General features: G+C 50.5%; 1 protein-coding gene across 21 annotated transcripts in view; it reads left to right on the top strand.

Moving 5' to 3' along the window:
• The window catches only part of CACNA1B (calcium voltage-gated channel subunit alpha1 B), a 300,242-nt gene extending 286,823 nt beyond the window's left edge, over nucleotides 1–13,419 (top strand). For 15 of the 21 annotated variants that reach the window (XM_068211531.1, XM_068211529.1, XM_068211532.1 and 12 more), the window contains 6 exons: nucleotides 919–1,046; nucleotides 1,960–2,086; nucleotides 3,183–3,293; nucleotides 7,160–7,367; nucleotides 7,506–7,717; nucleotides 9,390–13,419. In XM_068211531.1, the coding sequence (XP_068067632.1) occupies nucleotides 919–1,046; nucleotides 1,960–2,086; nucleotides 3,183–3,293; nucleotides 7,160–7,367; nucleotides 7,506–7,717; nucleotides 9,390–9,917 (1,314 nt within the window). In that variant the 3' untranslated portion in view covers nucleotides 9,918–13,419. Of the gene's footprint in view, nucleotides 1–918; nucleotides 1,047–1,959; nucleotides 2,087–3,182; nucleotides 3,294–4,893; nucleotides 5,067–7,159; nucleotides 7,368–7,505; nucleotides 7,718–9,389 lie in introns of those variants that run through there. The other 6 variants (XM_068211542.1, XM_068211521.1, XM_068211523.1 and 3 more) reach the window with 6 other exon arrangements.
• The last annotated feature ends 4,379 nt before the right edge of the window (nucleotides 13,420–17,798 follow it).

Here is a 17,798-nt window from a genome sequence, read left to right as displayed (position 1 = left end):
AACTATTGAAAGCTGCTGGTAGTTTGACTATAGAAGGCTTAAGTTATTTTTGAAAATACAAATTATTCCAAGTCGTTTTGGCTCTAATAGGTTTGCAGGTTTTTACAAATTCCAGAAAATATTTCCACACAACTGGCATTGAAAGCCCAATCACTTCCAGTAGGACAAACACCTATTGTTTTTAGGATGAGCATCCAGCTGATTTCCAGCACAAGCTGGAGATCTGTCCCACATGTGGATGGCCCCACCAGATCCATCCAGAGCCACTGGAATTGCACTGCCCCTCTGGCCACATCCACGGGGGAATTCTCTGCTCTGCTCTGGTGACTGGGAGAGCATCCAGAGGGAAGGGGGATTGCAGCAAGGCTTGGGAGAACATCCAGAGGGAAAGGGGATTGCAGCAGGGCTTGGGAGAACATCCAGAGGGAAAAGGGGATTGCAGCAGGGCTTGGGAGAGCATCCAGAGGGAAAGGGGGATTGCAGGAGGGCTTGGGAGAGCATCCAGAGGGAAAGGGGGATTGCAGCAGGGCTTGGGAGAACATCCAGAGGGAAAGGGGGATTGCAGGAGGGCTTGGGAGAACATCCAGAGGGAAAGGGGGATTGCAGGAGGGCCTGGGAGAACATCCAGAGGGAAAGGGGGATTGCAGCAGAGCTTGGGAGAGCTTCCACAGGGAAAGGGGGATTGCAGCAGGGCTTGGGAGAGCATCCAGAGGGAAAGGGGGATTGACTTGTACCAGGGGTCTTGACTTGTCACAGCAGAACTTGACTTGTACCAGGGCTCCCTCAGAGCCTCGCCCTGCTGTGCCCAGGCTGGCGTGGCCGTTCTGCTGTCCCAGGGTGCCAAAGTGGTGTTTTCATGGAGTAGGAAAAGCCCTGCAGCCCATGCCAGCTCTGACACCCCTCCCTTGTGCTTGGCAGCCTGGGCCAGTGTCCCTCTTCCACCCCTTGAAGGCCACCCTGGAGCAGACCCAGCCTGCGGCTTTCAGCAACGCCAAGGCCTTCCTGCGCCAGAAGAGCTCGGCCTCCCTCAACAACGGGGGAGCCTTGTGAGTATCCCTGAGCCCCTCCAGAGCCACCCCACCTCGGGGTCACCCCATCCACCACTGCTGCTCTGGTGACACCAAAGCCAGCAGCCCCTTCTCACCATGGCTGGGACAATTCCCGCTGGTGGCTCTGCTCCCACTGCGGTTATCCCGGTACTGGTGGCATTGGGATCTCGGTGTTTCCTTCATGAATCCTCACTGGAGAGTTTCCCAGAGTGAGTTTGCTCACAGGAATTTGGGACCGCTGCAAAACAACCAAACAAACCCCACCAATGAGTTTTTGGGAGGCCCTAGATCCTTGGGAATAAATTAGTTCCTCGAGCTTGTGGTAAGTGCTTGCCATGACATAATTTGTCTCTTTGGGAAAATTATGCCTTCATGAAGAGCTTTCCAAACACTCCTGGTGACAGTGATCCCTAATCAATTCTCCATTTCCTGCTCTCCAGGGGATTTTCCTCTGGAACATGAGCGCTGTGGAATTTTAGTGACAGACATCTGAGGTTTAAACATCCCAAATAATCCCGATGGGGAAACCAACTCTAGATTCAAGCTGAAGGGACTTCAGTATGGTTGAGGTGTTTGACCAGTGTCCAGCTGGTCCTGCACACAAAATCGTTCTGAATTCCCCAATTCTTCATTGTCCATCAGGATTTAAGCGGCAGAAGTTGATTTCCTTAATTATTGGAAAAAAAAAAAAAAAAGAATCATAGTTGGTTTGATTTCCTCATTCTCATGGGATCTTCAGGCTCTGCAGGAGAAAAACCCAGGGCACCTTAGAGCTTCACCAGCCACTGTGCCCATCCTGCAACTGATTTTCACATGTGAAACTCTGGAGGGTGCTCGAGTTTGGTTTTCCAAATCTAGCAAAATCTCTTTGCAAAAGCATGAATCTTTTTCCCTCTTTTTTTTCGGACAGGCCACCCCCAGAGGGAGGGATCAAAGAGTCCAGTTCTTGGGGGACTCAGCGCACCCAGGACGTGTTTTATGAAACCAGGAGCCCAGCTTTTGAGCGAGGCCACTCGGAGGAGATCCCCATTGAGAGGGTGAGCAAATGGTGGGGAGGTGGGAAGGGGGAGATGCAGATTTTAGAGCTGTGGGAGAACTTGAGAAAATTAAGAAAATGTGTAGAAAAAGCAGGTGAAGACGGGGTGAGGTGCAGGAGATTTTAGAGCCATGGTGGATTTTCAGAAGTTTCAGAAACTGTTTAGAAAAACCAGGTGAAGACAGGGGCACCTGCATTAGCAGATCTGTCCCTTGAGGCAAGCATTGTTGTGTCTCTTGTTTGTTTGAGCATTGTGGAGAAACCCCAAACCTGGCAGCTCCCACAGCCTGATGTGGACATGCTTTTCCTGGAATTCTGTCTTGCTGCCATAGGTTACCTCAGGCTTTCTCCTCCTGTTTCCCAATCCCATTGTCCCAGCTCAGGTGAGGGGTTTCTGGTCAGAATGACCTGAGGGGTTTCCAAGGTCACAGATGGGGTTCCTGGCTGGTGGAAGAGCTCATCCCACTGCTTGGGGGATGTCCTTGCTGAGGACAGAGTAACCTGAGCACTCCACTATGGGAATTAATCACACGGGACTCAGTTTTCTTCATTGTGGAAAAAAACCTTCCTTATTCACATATCTCCTTTTTATACAGTTTTACAGACCTCGTGTGTGACTCCCATTGGTCAGGAGCTTTCTTGCCAATTCCTTTATTGCTCGTTAACAAGTTGTTATTCTGTATTAATTGGTCACTCAAACCCTCTGTGTGTACCTGCAGCGACACTTGTTTGTGAGAGATAGTTTTCATTTTTCTATCTAACAGTGTAAAACCAGTTTATACAGGGGTAAGATGTTTCTCACCCAGGAATAGATTGCTATGTTCATGAGCTGCTCACACCAGGACTGCTTTCACATGGGAACCTGCACAGTGCTGGCTTGACTTAGAAGAAAGGACAGGCCAGCCAGAGCAGCCCTGATTTTATATGGCTTTTCTTTATAATTTTTCTACCTTACTGCAAAACTCCACAGCTCTTCAGTTGCTCTCTTTGCCACACCAGCATCTCTTCCCAGTGAAATCAAACTTCAAGAAGCTGATGGTGATTTCAAAGCTGATGCTCCTGTTCTTGCTACTGAAACCATTCCATGTTTTGATCAGGTGGTAGAAATGAAGGAGATCAGCCCCACAGTTGCCAACGGAGAGCCCCAGCCAGGCCTGGAGAGCCAGGGCCGGGCGGCCTCCATGCCACGCCTGGCTGCTGAAACCCAGGTGAGACACGGGGAGTTGGTGGGAGACTGAGAGCTGGCCAAGATCTCAGCTTCTTCTCTCTGCTTGTCATGGGTTGGGAATATTGGTTTTAAAAGATGTGGGGACAGGAATCCAGGCCTTGTACTGGGATGGCCAGGGATTCCCTGCAGGGTGTGGCAGCTATCCTGTGCAGTCACAGCACTGTCCCCTGGGCCACCCCAGAGTGTCTGGGTCCCTATTTGGGGACAAGGCCATTTGCAGGCTGAATTCCTGGAAGGCACTTTTCCCATTAGTCATGTGTTGTTTATCCAACCAGCCAAGCCGTGTTCCTGTGCCCTATCCTTCCAAAAAGCTGCAGATGTGCTGTGACACACACAGGTGGATGCAGCAGGCACAGGGACTCCCTGGAAGCTGCACTGGGACACTGAGTGTGTTCCCTGTATTTTCCTGTACTGTGACCTTGGCCAGTAATTTAATGTTGAGGATTTCCCTTGTTGATTTATTTAAATTATTTTCCAAAGAAATCTCCTCACTGGAGTTGACTTTCACAGCAACTTGTGGACACTGCTCTGTGTGTGTAGGATGTCACAGATCATTTTTGGCCATTTCACGTGTTTGCTGCTGTTTGTCCCCAGTACTGCCCAGCCACCATCCTGCCGCCTGTGTCACAACATCTCACCACTCGTGTTTTGCCTCATTCCCAGGGCCTGATTCACACAGCCAGGAGGAAGCAGTCTGGCCTTGGGCTGTTTCTGTGGCTCTCCCGGGGGAGCAGAATGTGAAGGATCTGCTGCACCCCAAAGTGAAACCCCGTGTTGTGCACACACAGCAATAGCTCCAACAGATGGAATTGTTGTGCCAGCATGCTATGGGTGCCCCTTGCCAGCCAGAGGATTTCCCACCTGGCTCCTGGCTCTAGAAACTGCAGCCTTTGTGTGAGCCCTGGGATTCTCAGAATTATCAGGAGCACTCCTCACTGTGCTTAATAAAAGCAACAGCCCACAAAGCAAGGCCCTTCCCCTTCCCAGAAACTGTCCTCTATCCTAGACCACAGGTAACCTCTTTCCTTCCTTGGCAGTGCAGCTGGCAGAGCCTTCCCTTGGGAAGCTCCTCTCCGTGGCAGTCAGACATTTATTTGCAGGAGTGTCCCTGACAGAAGCATGGCTTGTGTCCCCAGGGTGTCACTGCCCCTCGTGCCACACCTGGTTGTGAATCAGGCCCGGAATCTCAGATCTAACCTCATTTAATGGTACAATGTTCAGTGGTGGTAGCTTGGGTGAATAACTGATGTCCTTTCTGTGTGTGTCTCCCCCTCCATGCCCCCCACCCTCCCTCTCACATGCTGCTCTGCCCCTCCCCAAACTTTGAGTTCTTTCTAACTCTTACTTACATCGCTTTCTGTTCCTGGACACCTTCCTTTCTGTTTGCCTCTCTCCTTTTATGTTCCACTTATTTAAAAAAAACCCTCCTCCTGTGTGTCCACCCTCCCTCTTTGCTGTCCTGCCCTCATCACCTCCCTCCCTGGTCGTCATCGTGTCTGCTGCACATCTGATGTCTGACACTGGCTGTACTGTGGGGCTGCTTCCAATAATGTCCCTCACCTTGTCCGAATTGTTTGCAGAGGAGCAAAGCACGGTCACCTGGGAGTTACCTGGCAGTATGTAGTTTGCACTAAATTGTATCCTATTAAATTCATCTTAAGAATTAATTAACCTTCCTTTAACCCTTGACTCTTCTCCCCTCTCATCTGGAGTCGCTCCGGCACAGCTGCTCTGTCTCTTCCCACTTTTTCCCTCTGTCCATGGTTGCACGCTGCTCGCTCTGGTAGCAGGGGTTGGGTGGGTGGGTTGCTTTATTTTGATTTGTTTCTTTTCATGCCTCGTTGCTCCGGAATTTAGGCAGTGAAAACAGTCGGGTTGGTGATGAAGAAGCAATTAGGAGCTCTCTGCAGGGGTGCATGCAGTCTCCCGAGGCTTTTTGGGAGCCTGTGCCTCCTGTAACAAATCCTTGCCAGGATTTATGGAAAAGGGATTGACTGTTTTGCCAGTGATTTGTGCCAGTGGGACTTCTGTCACTGGAATAAGTGTGGAAATAGGACTAAAGCCCAAAAAGAAATGTTAATTTCTTGTCAATCTACGTGTTTTTGTTTGGGTTTTTTTTTTTTGATTTTTTTTTTTTTTTTTTTTTTTTTTTTTTTTTTTATGTTGCTTTCTTTCTGGCAGCCCCTCTATGGATTTTGAAAATCTGGCTATCTGGATGTGTTTTTTAGTGAGAAATACTTTCACTTCCCATATTTTTGCCCACCAGACTGTCCAGTTTACAGCCCCCCCAGCTGCAGGCTCAGCACTAAACAAGGACAGATAGGAAGCTCCTGAGTATTAATTTCTTGCCCGCACAAATGAGGGCCACCAGAGGTGACACTAACATGGTCCTGCTGATGGAATTGGTGCTTCCAGGGCCACACCACAAGCTGTGCTGGGCTCCCTCATCCCAGCCTTGTGCCTCTGATAAACCTTCCAGCACCAGGATCCCAGCTGCCCTTCAGTGGGAAGCACCAAAATGTGGGTAACTGCCCAGATCGTGCCTTTACACCCAGGATAATCTGCCCTCAAGGGGAGATAGAGTAGTTTTTCCACTCAAAATAATGAGCAGAGCTGTGAAACAGTTGGCTTTGCCTTGGGTAAATATCACAGGGAAGCAGAGATTGGGATTTCAGGATAAGCAAACAAAAAGGAATAGACAGGAAAAATAATACAGAGCTCTCAGGAAAGGTTACAGTGAGCAGAGTAAATGTTCCCTGAGAGCTGGTGTTGGAGGCACTTATTGGATTGGGAATTCAAACAAGTGTAAGTCTGAGGAACATCCTGAATTTCACTGTCGAGCTGGGGCACTGTGCTCTGAGATCTCTTCTCTGGTACACGGCTCGGATGCAGTGACAGACCCAGGGAAGCATCCAGAGGATGGATGAGGTGTTGTCCCCACACAGAGCCAACTAGAGGCTAGCAGAGGAGGAAATACAGGAACTGTCCCTGTTTTCTGAGGTTTATCCCTGGGCAGAGGGAGGGCAGAGGATGTGAGAGGAGCTGTCCTGCAGGACACTTGTCTGGGGTTCTGCAGAAACTTTTTAAGGTTTTGTACCTAAAGGGAAGGGAGCAGGGTCTGGAGCTGCCACCAGCACAGGGAGGGGGTCCAGCAATGCTGTCACAGCTCTCAGTGCCCAGATGTTTGGACACAAATGTTTTCAAATCAGCAATAGCAAACCCAGGTATTCCTTTCTGGAGATGTCCGGGTGGCGTTGCAGGATGTACGCACAATCCCTGCCCCAGGCAAAAGGCTTCAGGGAGAGATGGTGGGACAAGAGAGGTTTAAATGTTTGATGGGAGTTGTGTTCACTGCAGGGAGATAGAAGGAATTTCCTGGTGGCTTGGCCTGTACCTTCCCTGATTCTTGATTTTTCTCCCCCTCCATGTGGTGCTCAGCAATGCTACTCGCTTTCCTCTTTGGAGCTGCTTTGGGATGCAGGCCCTGGAGCAGCCGTGGGTGCCTCTGGTGTTGGAGAATTGCCCTTGTGAGGTGCTTGGCTGCTGCTGTGCCCCGTGTCCCTGCTGAGCTCCCCGCTGGGTGTGCTGTGCAGTGCTGCCTGTGCCTCTGCTCCCGTGGTCCCCATGGATTGGCACTCGGAAGTCACATTCACTCCCCAAATTTCACAATCCACATCCCACAAATCCTCCTGCCCATTCCGGTTGTCTCCAATGAACCATTTCTCTCGTTCCCCTCCTTGCCCCTTTCTCTCGCTGTTTAACCCCCTCCATGCTGGGAACCAGGCAGCTGAGCAGGGCGGGACGCCTTCCCTCACCCTGCTCCGTGTCCCTCCCTGTTCCCTGCAGCCCATTCCGGACACGAGCCCCATGAAGCGCTCGGTCTCCACGCTGACCCCGCAACGCCCTCACGCCATGCACCTCTACGAGTATTCCTTGGAGCGGATGCCTCCAGAGCAGGGCCACCACCACCACCACCACCGCTGCCACCGGCGGAAAGAGAAGAAGCAGAAGTCCTTGGATAGGGCCGCCCATCACTTGGCTGATGGACAAGCTGGTGAGTGCTTTGCCAACGAGGATTTGTCCCTGGGAGGTCAGGGAGGCGTTTCAGGTGGGGTTTGGGGTCCTGCTTGCGTGGAAGGACCTCCTCACCCCACACATGCTGGTGACCCCCTACCCAACATTCTCCTTTCAGTAGCCCAGTCTGGAGAGTCTTCTTCCAAGGACAAGAAGCAGGAGCGTGGCCGCTCCCAGGAGAGGAAGCAGCACTCCTCCTCCTCCTCCGAAAAGCAGCGCTTCTACTCCTGCGACCGCTATGGCAGCCGGGACCGAGCCCACCCCAAATCTGCTGACCAGAGCAGGCCCACCTCCCCCAACGGGGGCCCAGAGCACGGCCCACACAGACAGGTGAGGAGAGGCAGGGTGGGGAAACAGCCCTGAGGTCTGCCAGGGATTTGTGCACCTTTTCTGTGTTTTGCTTAAATTAGAGGAGGTGAAAAGGGCAAGGAAGGTCAGGCAGTTGCAGATAAAGCCATTGTGGTCCTGCCTGGGGTCTCGCACCAAGGCTGGAAAATTCCTCCAAGTCCAAGCTGTGCCCAATCCCACCTTGTCACCGGCCTACAGTGCCACATCCAGGCCTTTCTTGGACACCTCCAGGGATGGGGACTCCAAACCTCCCTGGGCAGCCCCTTCCAAAGCCTGTCCACCCTTTCCAGGAAGAAATTCCTCCTGATGTCCAACCTGAACCTCCCCTGGTGCAACTTGAGGCTGTTTCTTCTTGTCCTGTTTCCTCTTACATGGGAGCAGAGCCTCACCCCCACCTGGCTCCATGCATCTGTCAGGGAGTTGTAGAAGCCAAAAGGGTCCTCCCTGAGCTTCCTTTTCACCAGGCTAAAATTTAGTTCTCCTTTCTTTGGTAACTGTGAGATGCTCAGGCCCTTGGGAGAAGCTGGGCGGCTTCCCCAGGATGCTGGAATGTTGCTGGTCACTGGGAGAGCCAGGCAGGGCAGAAGAAGCAGTGACTGACAGCCTGATGAGTTGATAGGAAGGGAAAAGTGCTCTTTAAAAATTAACGGTCTAGTCTCAAAATGTTAGGTTGGGAAAGGCTGAGGGGACTGTTCATGTGCTCATGTCCTGCAATGGGAGAATGTAAACAGAAATGGGAAGACAGGTCCTTTCCTCTCACTCATGGCATTTGTGTAAATTACTGCAGTTTAGTTCACTCTCACAAGGCATTATTAGTAACCCAGGAAGCTGCCACACCCTTCTACCACTCCAGAATCAAATGTACAATATTAAAGAGGAGAATGTGAACACATTTCTGTTAAAGGGACTTGTTAAAGCCTGTCCAAAAAACTTTTGGTTGTTATTTTTTCAGAAATTGGCTATTTAATCCAAAGGCATTTCATTCCCACCCTGCCAAAAGCAGTCGCCCAGATCCTCCTTCCATGCAGAATCCATAATAAGAATAATAATAACAACCCATAATCCAGTTTTGGCAACAGAAATAGATTAATGGAATCCTAAAATGGTTTGATTTGGAGGGGACCTTAAAGCTCATCTCTTTCCAACCCCCTGCTGTGGGCAGGGTCACCTCCCACAAACCCAGCGCACACAGTTGTGGGGTGAAGTTCTGCACAAACCCACCCCAAAGCAAAACTGTAAGAAAGCCAACAATAATTTGTAAAAATCCCCAATAACTCGGGTTTTTGAGCTGCTCCCAGGCCAGGTAAGGCGCATGTCGAGCCCTGTATGCTGTGGGTGCCTCCCCTGGGCAGTGTCCCCTCTGTTGGAGCCATGTGCCAGTTTGCGTCCTACCGATGCTCTGCCCCTCTCTGTTCCTACTGCTCCCAGACTTGAACTCTCCAGCTCTTCACATCTCGTGTTGAATTATCTCTCGAGAACCTCCCGCCCCGACTGTGCTTGTCTAAACTCTCTCTTTTTTTGCTTTTCTTTCCTCTTGTGACTCGTCTCTGCCTTCTGTTGCTTCTCCTTCTGTTTGATACCTGCCTGCCTTTGTGTTTGTCCGGTGTTTCCCTTTTTTTATTTTTTGATTTGCTCTGTTCCAATTTTGATGTAGGGCAGTGGTTCAGTTAATGGGAGCCCCTTGCTGTCGACATCTGGTGCTAGTACCCCCTGCCGGGGTCGGAGGCAGCTCCCACAGACTCCACTGACCCCACGCCCCAGCATCACTTACAAGACTGCTAACTCCTCGCCCGTGCACTTCACCACTTTCCAAACCCCCACGTTCTCCCCGGGCCGCCTGAGCCGCGGGCTGTCCGAGCACAACGCGCTGCTGCGGGGGGAGCAGCAGCCGCCCCCGCCCGCCGTGGCCCGCATCGGCTCTGACCCCTACCTGGGCCACCGTGACGCCGCCGCCGACAGCCCGCAGCGCGCCGCGCCTGAGGACACGCTCACCTTCGAGGAAGCCGTGGCCACCAACTCAGGCCGCTCCTCAAGGACTTCCTACGTCTCCTCCCTGACCTCGCAGTCGCACCAAATCCGCCGTGTGCCCAACGGGTACCACTACACGCTGGGGCTCAGCACGGGCCCCGGCGCCAGAGGACGCAGTTGCTACCACGAAGCCGATGAGGATGACTGGTGCTAGCGGCTCGGCGGAACCCTGCGAGGTGTGCGTGCTTAATAAGGATGAGTTTTATCATCTGGAGGGCTGGGAGCTCCCTTGGGGGCCCGGGGCCAGAGGCGGCCGGCAGGGCAGCCCTGAGGACTGCTCAGCGCCCGGGGCCGGAGATGCCCCTGCAGCCTCTCTCTCCTCTGTTTTTCTTTAATTTGTTCCTTTTTGATTTGTTCTTTTTTTTGCACTAGACAGATGGAGGAAGAAGGCTCCCTCCTTCTGGGGAAGGCAGTGGGAGGAGCACATCCCTCTCTGCCCCCTCCCCACTGCCTTGTCTAGTCCCGAGACACGCACCAGGCGCCAACCCGGCCACGGAGGCGAGGAGCTGGGAGAAGAGCGATCCTCACCTTCCACGGTGGAAAAGCAGAACTGTGGGTCCTTCTCATGATTGACGCAGTTTTGTTGGGCTATTTCTTAATTAATTTTCCATCATAATTCCCCCTTCCAGGGTGGGAGCCGGGGGTCACAAAGGGACTCGCGCAAACAACGCTCGTCCCCCGCGTTTTGTCTCGTTGAGTGCTGAGAAGGAAGAGATGCACCCAAGAAACTGGGAGAGGAGAAACACAGCCCAGAACAAAGGACAGTCCTTTGGGACTTGATGTTCAGCCACTGCAATCCTTTAGGGCAGAGCTGGTGCCACCCCTGAGCTGACCCTGCTGTGACACCACTGCCCTAGGGGTCTCTAATGTCACTCACCACATTGGGTCCTTCACACTGACACACGGTAAAGCCACAAGAGAGCTCCTTTGTAAGGACTGTTTCCTTGCTGCTGAGACTTTTCAATCCATCCCTCTCTCCTGTTGACTGCAACACACCCTCACTGTTTTGTCTTGTTTACAATATAAGCTTGATTTAGCAAAAAACAACTTAAAAAAAAAGGTCCACAAAAAAAAGAACAACCCAAACAAAAAGAGGAAAAAAAAAGCATAGGGGTGAGAAGAAGAAATGTTATTGGTTTTATATCAAGCTATTAGATAGAACTTTAACTTTTCATTGTGTGCATTTTTGTAAATTGTACAGTAAAAAAAAAAAAAAAAAACAAAAAAAAAGAAAAAAATTTCCTCTTTCTGTAGAGAATTAGTCCAATTGTCATTCCAGGTCCCACCGTTTCTACCGAATGCTCCAGTTGTTCACTACTAAGTGCCTAACCTTTGAAATCTTTCACAGTGACGATGCAACCTCTTGCTTCGAGGCATCAGAGCTTGGGCGAGTGTGGGGAGGGCAGAGGGGGCGGGGGCCGAGCGGCCGGAGCCTCGGAGGGGCCCTGGGGTCACTGTGCCCCAGGCTGGGAGCTTCCAGTGGGGAAGGCAAATGTGCTTTGGGTTCGGTTTGGGTTTTGTTGGCTTTTTATTTTTTTTCCTTTTTTTTTAGACTATATAAATATATATATATATATATATAGATATACTTTTATGGGTGAGAGGGGAGTGATTGCAGCAAACAAAGCCGGCCTTGTCTCATTGCCCAGTGAAGGAAATGTAGGTGGGAAAGGGCAGCATCTGCTGGGGTGCCCCTGCAGGAGAAGCAGCATCTCCCACAGGCCAGCTGAGAGAGCTCTGGCCGTGCATCATTGGTGTGGAGGGCAGTTGGAGTGAGTTGTTTTTATTGCCTGATAAGAGAAGGTTAAAAAAAAAGTGATGATAATAATAATAATCCAAACCTCTAACTCTGATTCTCAGGGATGAGATTTCTGCGTTCTTGCAACGACTCTTGTGTTGGCTGGTTTCTTTCTTTTGTGCCCGTGTGGATTCCTGCACTGTGAGCCTGGGAAAGGGGCAAATGCTGTGCTGGCGGGGAAGGAGGCTGGGGGCGAAGCTCGGCCAGGACCTCGTGCCTGGGGCTCTTCTGAGCCCTTGTAGGGCTGGTTCGGGGCACAGGGCAGCCAGAGGATGTGGAGAGGTTAAAAGGTGAAAGGAGATGGGTGGGAGGTGCTGGGCACATCCCTAAAAACGCCACTAGGAAAGAGGATAGGGTTGGAGAGGTGAATTTTTTCAGAGGATCTACCAAGCCCCAGACCTGTGGAACTTCTCCAGGTGCAGTGGTCACATGGGGTGGGTGGAAATCCTGCTGGCCCTGGCGATCTGTTCTGACCCTGGGTTGCTTGGAGGGGATCAGATGCCACCAAAATGCTCAGGAGGTCTCTCGTGCTTTCAGCAAAGTCTGTCAGCCTCAGGCAGGAGCAGTCTGCTCTAGGGTGGTTCTTCACATCTCCTGTAGCTCTTTTCTTGAGGAAACTCGACCTGGTTTTGTTCCCTCCGGTGTTTTGTTTTAATTTTGTTCTGTTCAGTAGCAATCTCTGGCCGATCTCATCCCTGGATTCTGCTAAAGGATAACTCCTGTCTGTATCTCTGTCTCTGTACTCGTGTGCACTTGGAATAAAGGCAGTGTGGTAGCCAGAGGTCACGGCTGGCATTCCTGGCATTCCCAAATGGAGGGCTATGCAACCAGATGACACGTCCGGACACACACCCACCCCACCACCACTCTGAGACCTTCATCCATCTGTAGCTTTAGCTGCTGGATTTTCCTGTTTCAGGCTTCAGCACGATTGTGACCAAATGTTTTATACATTTTCCTGAAATGAAGGCACAAACACTTTATTTGAAATTTTCCAAGGGAACGTTCCTATTTTACTCCAGGAAGTTGAGGGGAAGGGACAACACCATCTCTCTGCCCGTGCATGCAAACATTGTACCCACACTGGAAAGCAACAGAGATGCCTTTCTGTACGGAATAATTCTGTCTTTTCCCCCTTTTTCTCTCCCATTTTCCATCCCAAACCCCCCAGCCCTGCACTAACACAGCCTTGGGTCACCCCAATTCGTAGGCAGAACACGAAGAAGAATCTCAAGTTGTCCAAATCCTCCACCCGCCTCATAGGGGTCGATGACAGTGACAGACAAGCCTGACCACAATTATCCATAACCCTTTCCCGACGTTTTTTTACAGCCTCTCTGCTGTCTCTCCATCTTTCCAAGAATCCTCATAGTGAGTTGCCAAACTTGAATTGCACCGATCAGTTTTCTGCATCCAGAACCAGTCTCGTAGTGGCTGTACTTTGAATAAGTAATGTTTGCATGTAATATATATACATATATACATATCTATAAAAAGTATGTGCATGGAAAATGTTTATCTTCGTACTTTTTTGATACAATGTATTCATCAGTTGTTAATTTTTAATTATATTTGATATAAATTTGGGGGTTTGTTGCAAAACTTTATATTTAAAAAACAGTGTGAAAAACGATCAAAGTTCCAACCATGCAACATAAGTGGAACTTTACCCAAAAAAAAAAATAAGGGGGGAAAAAAAATTGAGAAAAAAAAAAAGGTTCTGTGATTGCCTAGTTTGCTGCCTGAGTAATATTTATCAGCCAAACTTTGAATTCTGCAGTTGTTTCTACAATTCCATTTTGTATGAAGCAAAGTCCTTGAATTAAAATAAAAACTTAGCAAAAAAAAAAAAAAAAAACCAACCTGAGCAATTCCAAGACGGTGTGTGCGGTGTGCCTGCTGAGCGGGAGGCGCCGGAGGGCCGGCTCCCAGGATTGACAGCCCGGGAGAAACTGCATCCCAAACTGGGATTTTGCAAGGAATTGACCACCTCTGTGGGGGTTTTTTTTTGTCCATAGAGGCTTCACAGATGCTCTGTTTGAGTAGGGAGCTGTTTGGAAATTTGTGGTGTGGATCCAGCATGGAGATGGCAGTTCCTGGAGTCCAACAGGCAGCAGAACTATAAAGTTGAGGGTTAAAATCCCCCAACACTGATTTATTCCTGCCAGTTTTTTAACAGTCCTGTAAAACATTGGCACAGGTTGCTCAGAGAAGCTGTGGATGCCCCATCCCTGGAAACATTCGAGGTCAGGTTGGATGTGGCTTTGAACAAGCTGAAGGTGCCCCTGCTCATCCCAGAAGGGGTAGACTTGAGACCTTTGAAGGGTCTAACCCAAAATCCAACCCAGACTATTCGATGTGCTGGGTGTGTGGCTTCCTTTGGCTCTAACCCTGACTAAAGCTGAACCCCGCTCCCAGCTGGTGTTCCTGGGGCTCCCTCAGAAGTCAGCAGCATGAGGGGTTGGATTGGTGTCAATCTGTGACCAGGCCCTGCTGCAGCACCTGGAAAAAACAGAATCTTAATCATACTTGTGGAATTAATTGGAAGTTGGTGCTTCCAAGGCTTGCACTGAGCAGAAAAACCCAAGGGCTGTCGGGACAGAAGGAAAGAACTTCTCATTTATCTGGATAATTGGAGAATCCCCCTCATTCCTTTCCAGGGACAGAAATCCACTGTGTTCCTCCTTCATCGGGGTCTTCTGGTGTCACACAACACCAAAAGGACTCTCCAAAAATTCTTGGATGCTGTAGAGCACTTTTTAGAGCACAAGGTCTTGACTTCTTCTCTCTTGTTGCATCTTTTCTGTGATGAGACCACCCAAGGTCCCACCTGAGATTTGGTGTGGAATGAAAGGAAAAGGTCCTCAAGCCCCTGATCTCCAGGTTAGGCTGGAGCCTGGGGAGGAGATGTTTGGCTTGAGGTCACACAGTCCATGGTTAGCAAGGTTTGGGGCAGGAGAAATTTCCTTGTCTTGCAGCCTGGTCTGTGCAGGGTTTGGGGTTCTTGGCTGGAGGACACGGAAGAACAGGAGTTTTATTTTCTGAAATATCCCAAATAAACATGAAATGCAGATTTCTGAGCAGGGTACAAAGGAAGTTTTGAAGTGGAGGATTTTGGAATCAGTGTCCACCCCGACCACTGAGGGTAACCTGCAGGATTTGCTTCACCACAACCACCTGGGGAGCTGGAATCTGCCTGGGGGATCAGCTGAGCAACCTCTCCCCTTCACACTTGGATCACAGAGACCTCCAAACCCACTTTACAACCCTTTCTCTTTCTCCTTGTTCCACTTGTGTTCTTTGGGTCCAAGGCAGCAATGAAGCCATCAGCTTCTCCAGGGCCTGCCTGAGCCCTGGGCTGGGGGAGCTGGAACAGGCAGGATCCCTGATCCCATACTCAAAGCATCTCCCACATCCGAGATGCTGGAGCTGGAACCTCTGGGTTTGAGTTCAGCTGAATCCCAAAAATGGCTTTAGTTTTGTTTCTCATCCCATTCCTGGTGGAATGTTTTGCTGTCAGGGTGTTTGCCCCCCAGGGACACATCTTTCCAGCAGAGACCACGCGATTTCCATTCCCTTTATTCTCTGTGGATAAAACCTGGATCAGCTTTTCCTAGGCCAGCACCCCACACCCGGTTGTGCCATTAGGGGGTAGCATTTTCAGGCTTTCTCTACTTTCTAGGGGAAAAAAAAAAAAAAAAAAAAAAAAAAAAACACTGATTCGAAAGGCTTGAGAATCATTCCCTGGAATATTTATCTTAGGATGCAGAAGACTCAGGGTGAGATGCTGAGCACACCTGAATTCAAAGTGCTCAAGGAATTTGGCTTTTTTTATTCCTGGAGCATGAAAAGCTGGGATCAGCCACTGATTCCTCATTCCAGCCACGTTTCAGACAGCACCCACAGACTCCTACATCCCCTCCAAGGTGATGGATTACTCATCCCAGTGTATTCATCCCTCTTTATCAAGCCTAAGCAGATCTCCTGATATTTTCCAGGCTGTAAAAACACCATTTTCAGAAAGTGCCTGATTGTGATAACAAACCTCAACTCAACGCTGTCACTCAGCACTTTCCAAAATATTTTGCAGAAGAGGCGAATTTTGCATTTTTATGTAATTTTAAAAAAAAGTCACTTGAGACCCTTGAAAGGGACCAAATTTACCAGGGTCACCCAGCAAGTGAGGACAAGGTTAAGGTTGTCCTGTGTCTTCCTTCATGTTTGAAGCCACTGGTGTGTACAGGACTTTTTTTTTTTTTTTTTTTTTAACATCAACAGGTTTTTAGTAGGATCCCAGTGAGGAGGGGTCACTGGGAATTTGGTGTTTCCCTAGGAGGGAATTCACTCGGGGAGAATTTAAAGGGGAGAGCAGTAAGAGAAATGCTGGAAGGTTGGGGACTGAGGGATGGCAGCAACTGATGCACTGGGGCTCTGATTAGGGTGTGCAGGTATTTGGGGGCGAAGTTTGGGGTGGGTGAGTCAGCAGGAGAAGGGAGATCTGAGCAAAACAACCCTGAGAGAAGGGATGGAAACCCAGAATGGAGCCCCTCCACCCAAGGAGGAAGGCAGGAACAAGCTGGTGGAGCAGAGCTGTTAATTCAAAGCAAACAGTATCAATAACCTGAGTTTATTCACTTCAGCCTCACCTCCACTTTCTGTCATTGCTCTGAAACAGAATATCTCAGCCCTGGCTTTGTCTGTTTTTATTATTTCTCGGGTTCTGGCAGCCTTTTTCTCTGCCCAGCACGACACAGAGGAGGAGGAGGAGGAGGCGTGGTCCTTGTCCAGCTACTCCTGCACAAAAGGCTGGCACACCTGCAGGGCTGGAAATCCGAATTTTCTCTTCGAGGGCTGAGGAGGGCGTGAATGTGGTTGTGTCACTGGATACAGCAAATGCGGGTGGTTAAAAAGAGGATGCTGAGCTGAGAGACAGGACTGTGCAACAGGAATCCTGGGAATTTGACAAGGGGATTTTCCTCCTGGTGGGTTGCAGAGTGTTGGAAAAACCTGGTTCTGCAGGTGATTCACCTAAAAAAGACCTGGTTCTGCAGGTGATCCACCTAAACCAGACCTGGTTCTGCACGTGATCCACCCAAAAAAGACCTGGTTCTGCAGGTGATCCCCTGAAACCAGACCTGGTGGGATGTGCAAGGAGCAGAGGGCAGAGTCCCACGGGCGCCCCAGCAGGGGTGGGGTGCAGGATGTGCCAAGGGATGGGACATGTGCTGCTGGAACAGAAGGTCACATCCAAGGGAATCAATCAGTGAGATTCTGGAAGGAAAGGCAAACCCGTGTCACATGTTCTTGACAAATAAAGTCCTCTCCATGGCAAAGCAAAGGCTCCTGGAGTGTCCCTGACCTTCTTTTCCTTGGCAAACTGAGCCAGTGTGGCAGGGGAAGGGCCTGGGAAGTGGCAGAGAGAGGTGGGCACAGCACTGAGCTTGGCTCATGTCTCAAGCAGCAATCAGGATTTCAGGTGGGGATTCCAGAATCTCTTTTCCAATGCCATGGTGTGGCATTCACCAGCAAAATGACAGCTGGGTGTCACTCCTGAGCATCTCCTGCTCCCTGGCAGGGATGTCCAGCTGGAGTTTGGCTGCCTGTCTCTTGCTGAAGGTTCCCAAATCTTTTGTGTCTCTGCATGATTGCTGCAGGGAAAATATTATCATGGATTGGGAATGAGCCTGCCTCCCCCATGGGCCTGAGCCAACCCCCCAGGGCATCTGTGAGCACCCAGGGCTTTGTCACACACTGTGTGGCACAGTGGGGCTCCAGCTGCAGGCTCTGTGCCACTGGGAACACTGGAGAGCTGAGAGGTGGAGTCTGCTATGGGGTCTGGAGCGGGGACTGGGGGTACTCCCTTTTGGGGTGAGCTGCAAATGCCTCCCACTGGGATGGGGACATGGCTGGGGAGGACGTGGCCGGGCTCAGATTTGCCCCCTGTGGTCTCAGTAAGGGGCCGGACTGGCCCAGACCCTAAGGAAAGAGGGGTTATGCCCAGTCCAGCTCTCGTTGGAGAGCTGGGGTGCCTCGCTCACCCCAAAATGCCAGGGCAGGAGCTGCTCTGTCTTCCCCTCTGCAGGAGCAGGGCCGGGTACCCCCAGGGGGAGCTGGGCATGGCTGGGGGGGCAAAGCACCCCAAGAAACACTTGCAGTAAGTTTTTGGGAGAGGGAGGATGTGGGATGTCGCCTGTACCTGCGGAGGGCAAACCAGCACAGGAGGGGGTGTCAACATCC

This window comes from Anomalospiza imberbis, chromosome 21 (assembly GCF_031753505.1).
Source record: "Anomalospiza imberbis isolate Cuckoo-Finch-1a 21T00152 chromosome 21, ASM3175350v1, whole genome shotgun sequence".
Taxonomy (NCBI): Eukaryota; Metazoa; Chordata; class Aves; order Passeriformes; family Viduidae; genus Anomalospiza; species Anomalospiza imberbis.
Note: the sequence above shows the minus strand (reverse complement) of the source record. Positions and strands in the feature narration are given on the sequence as shown.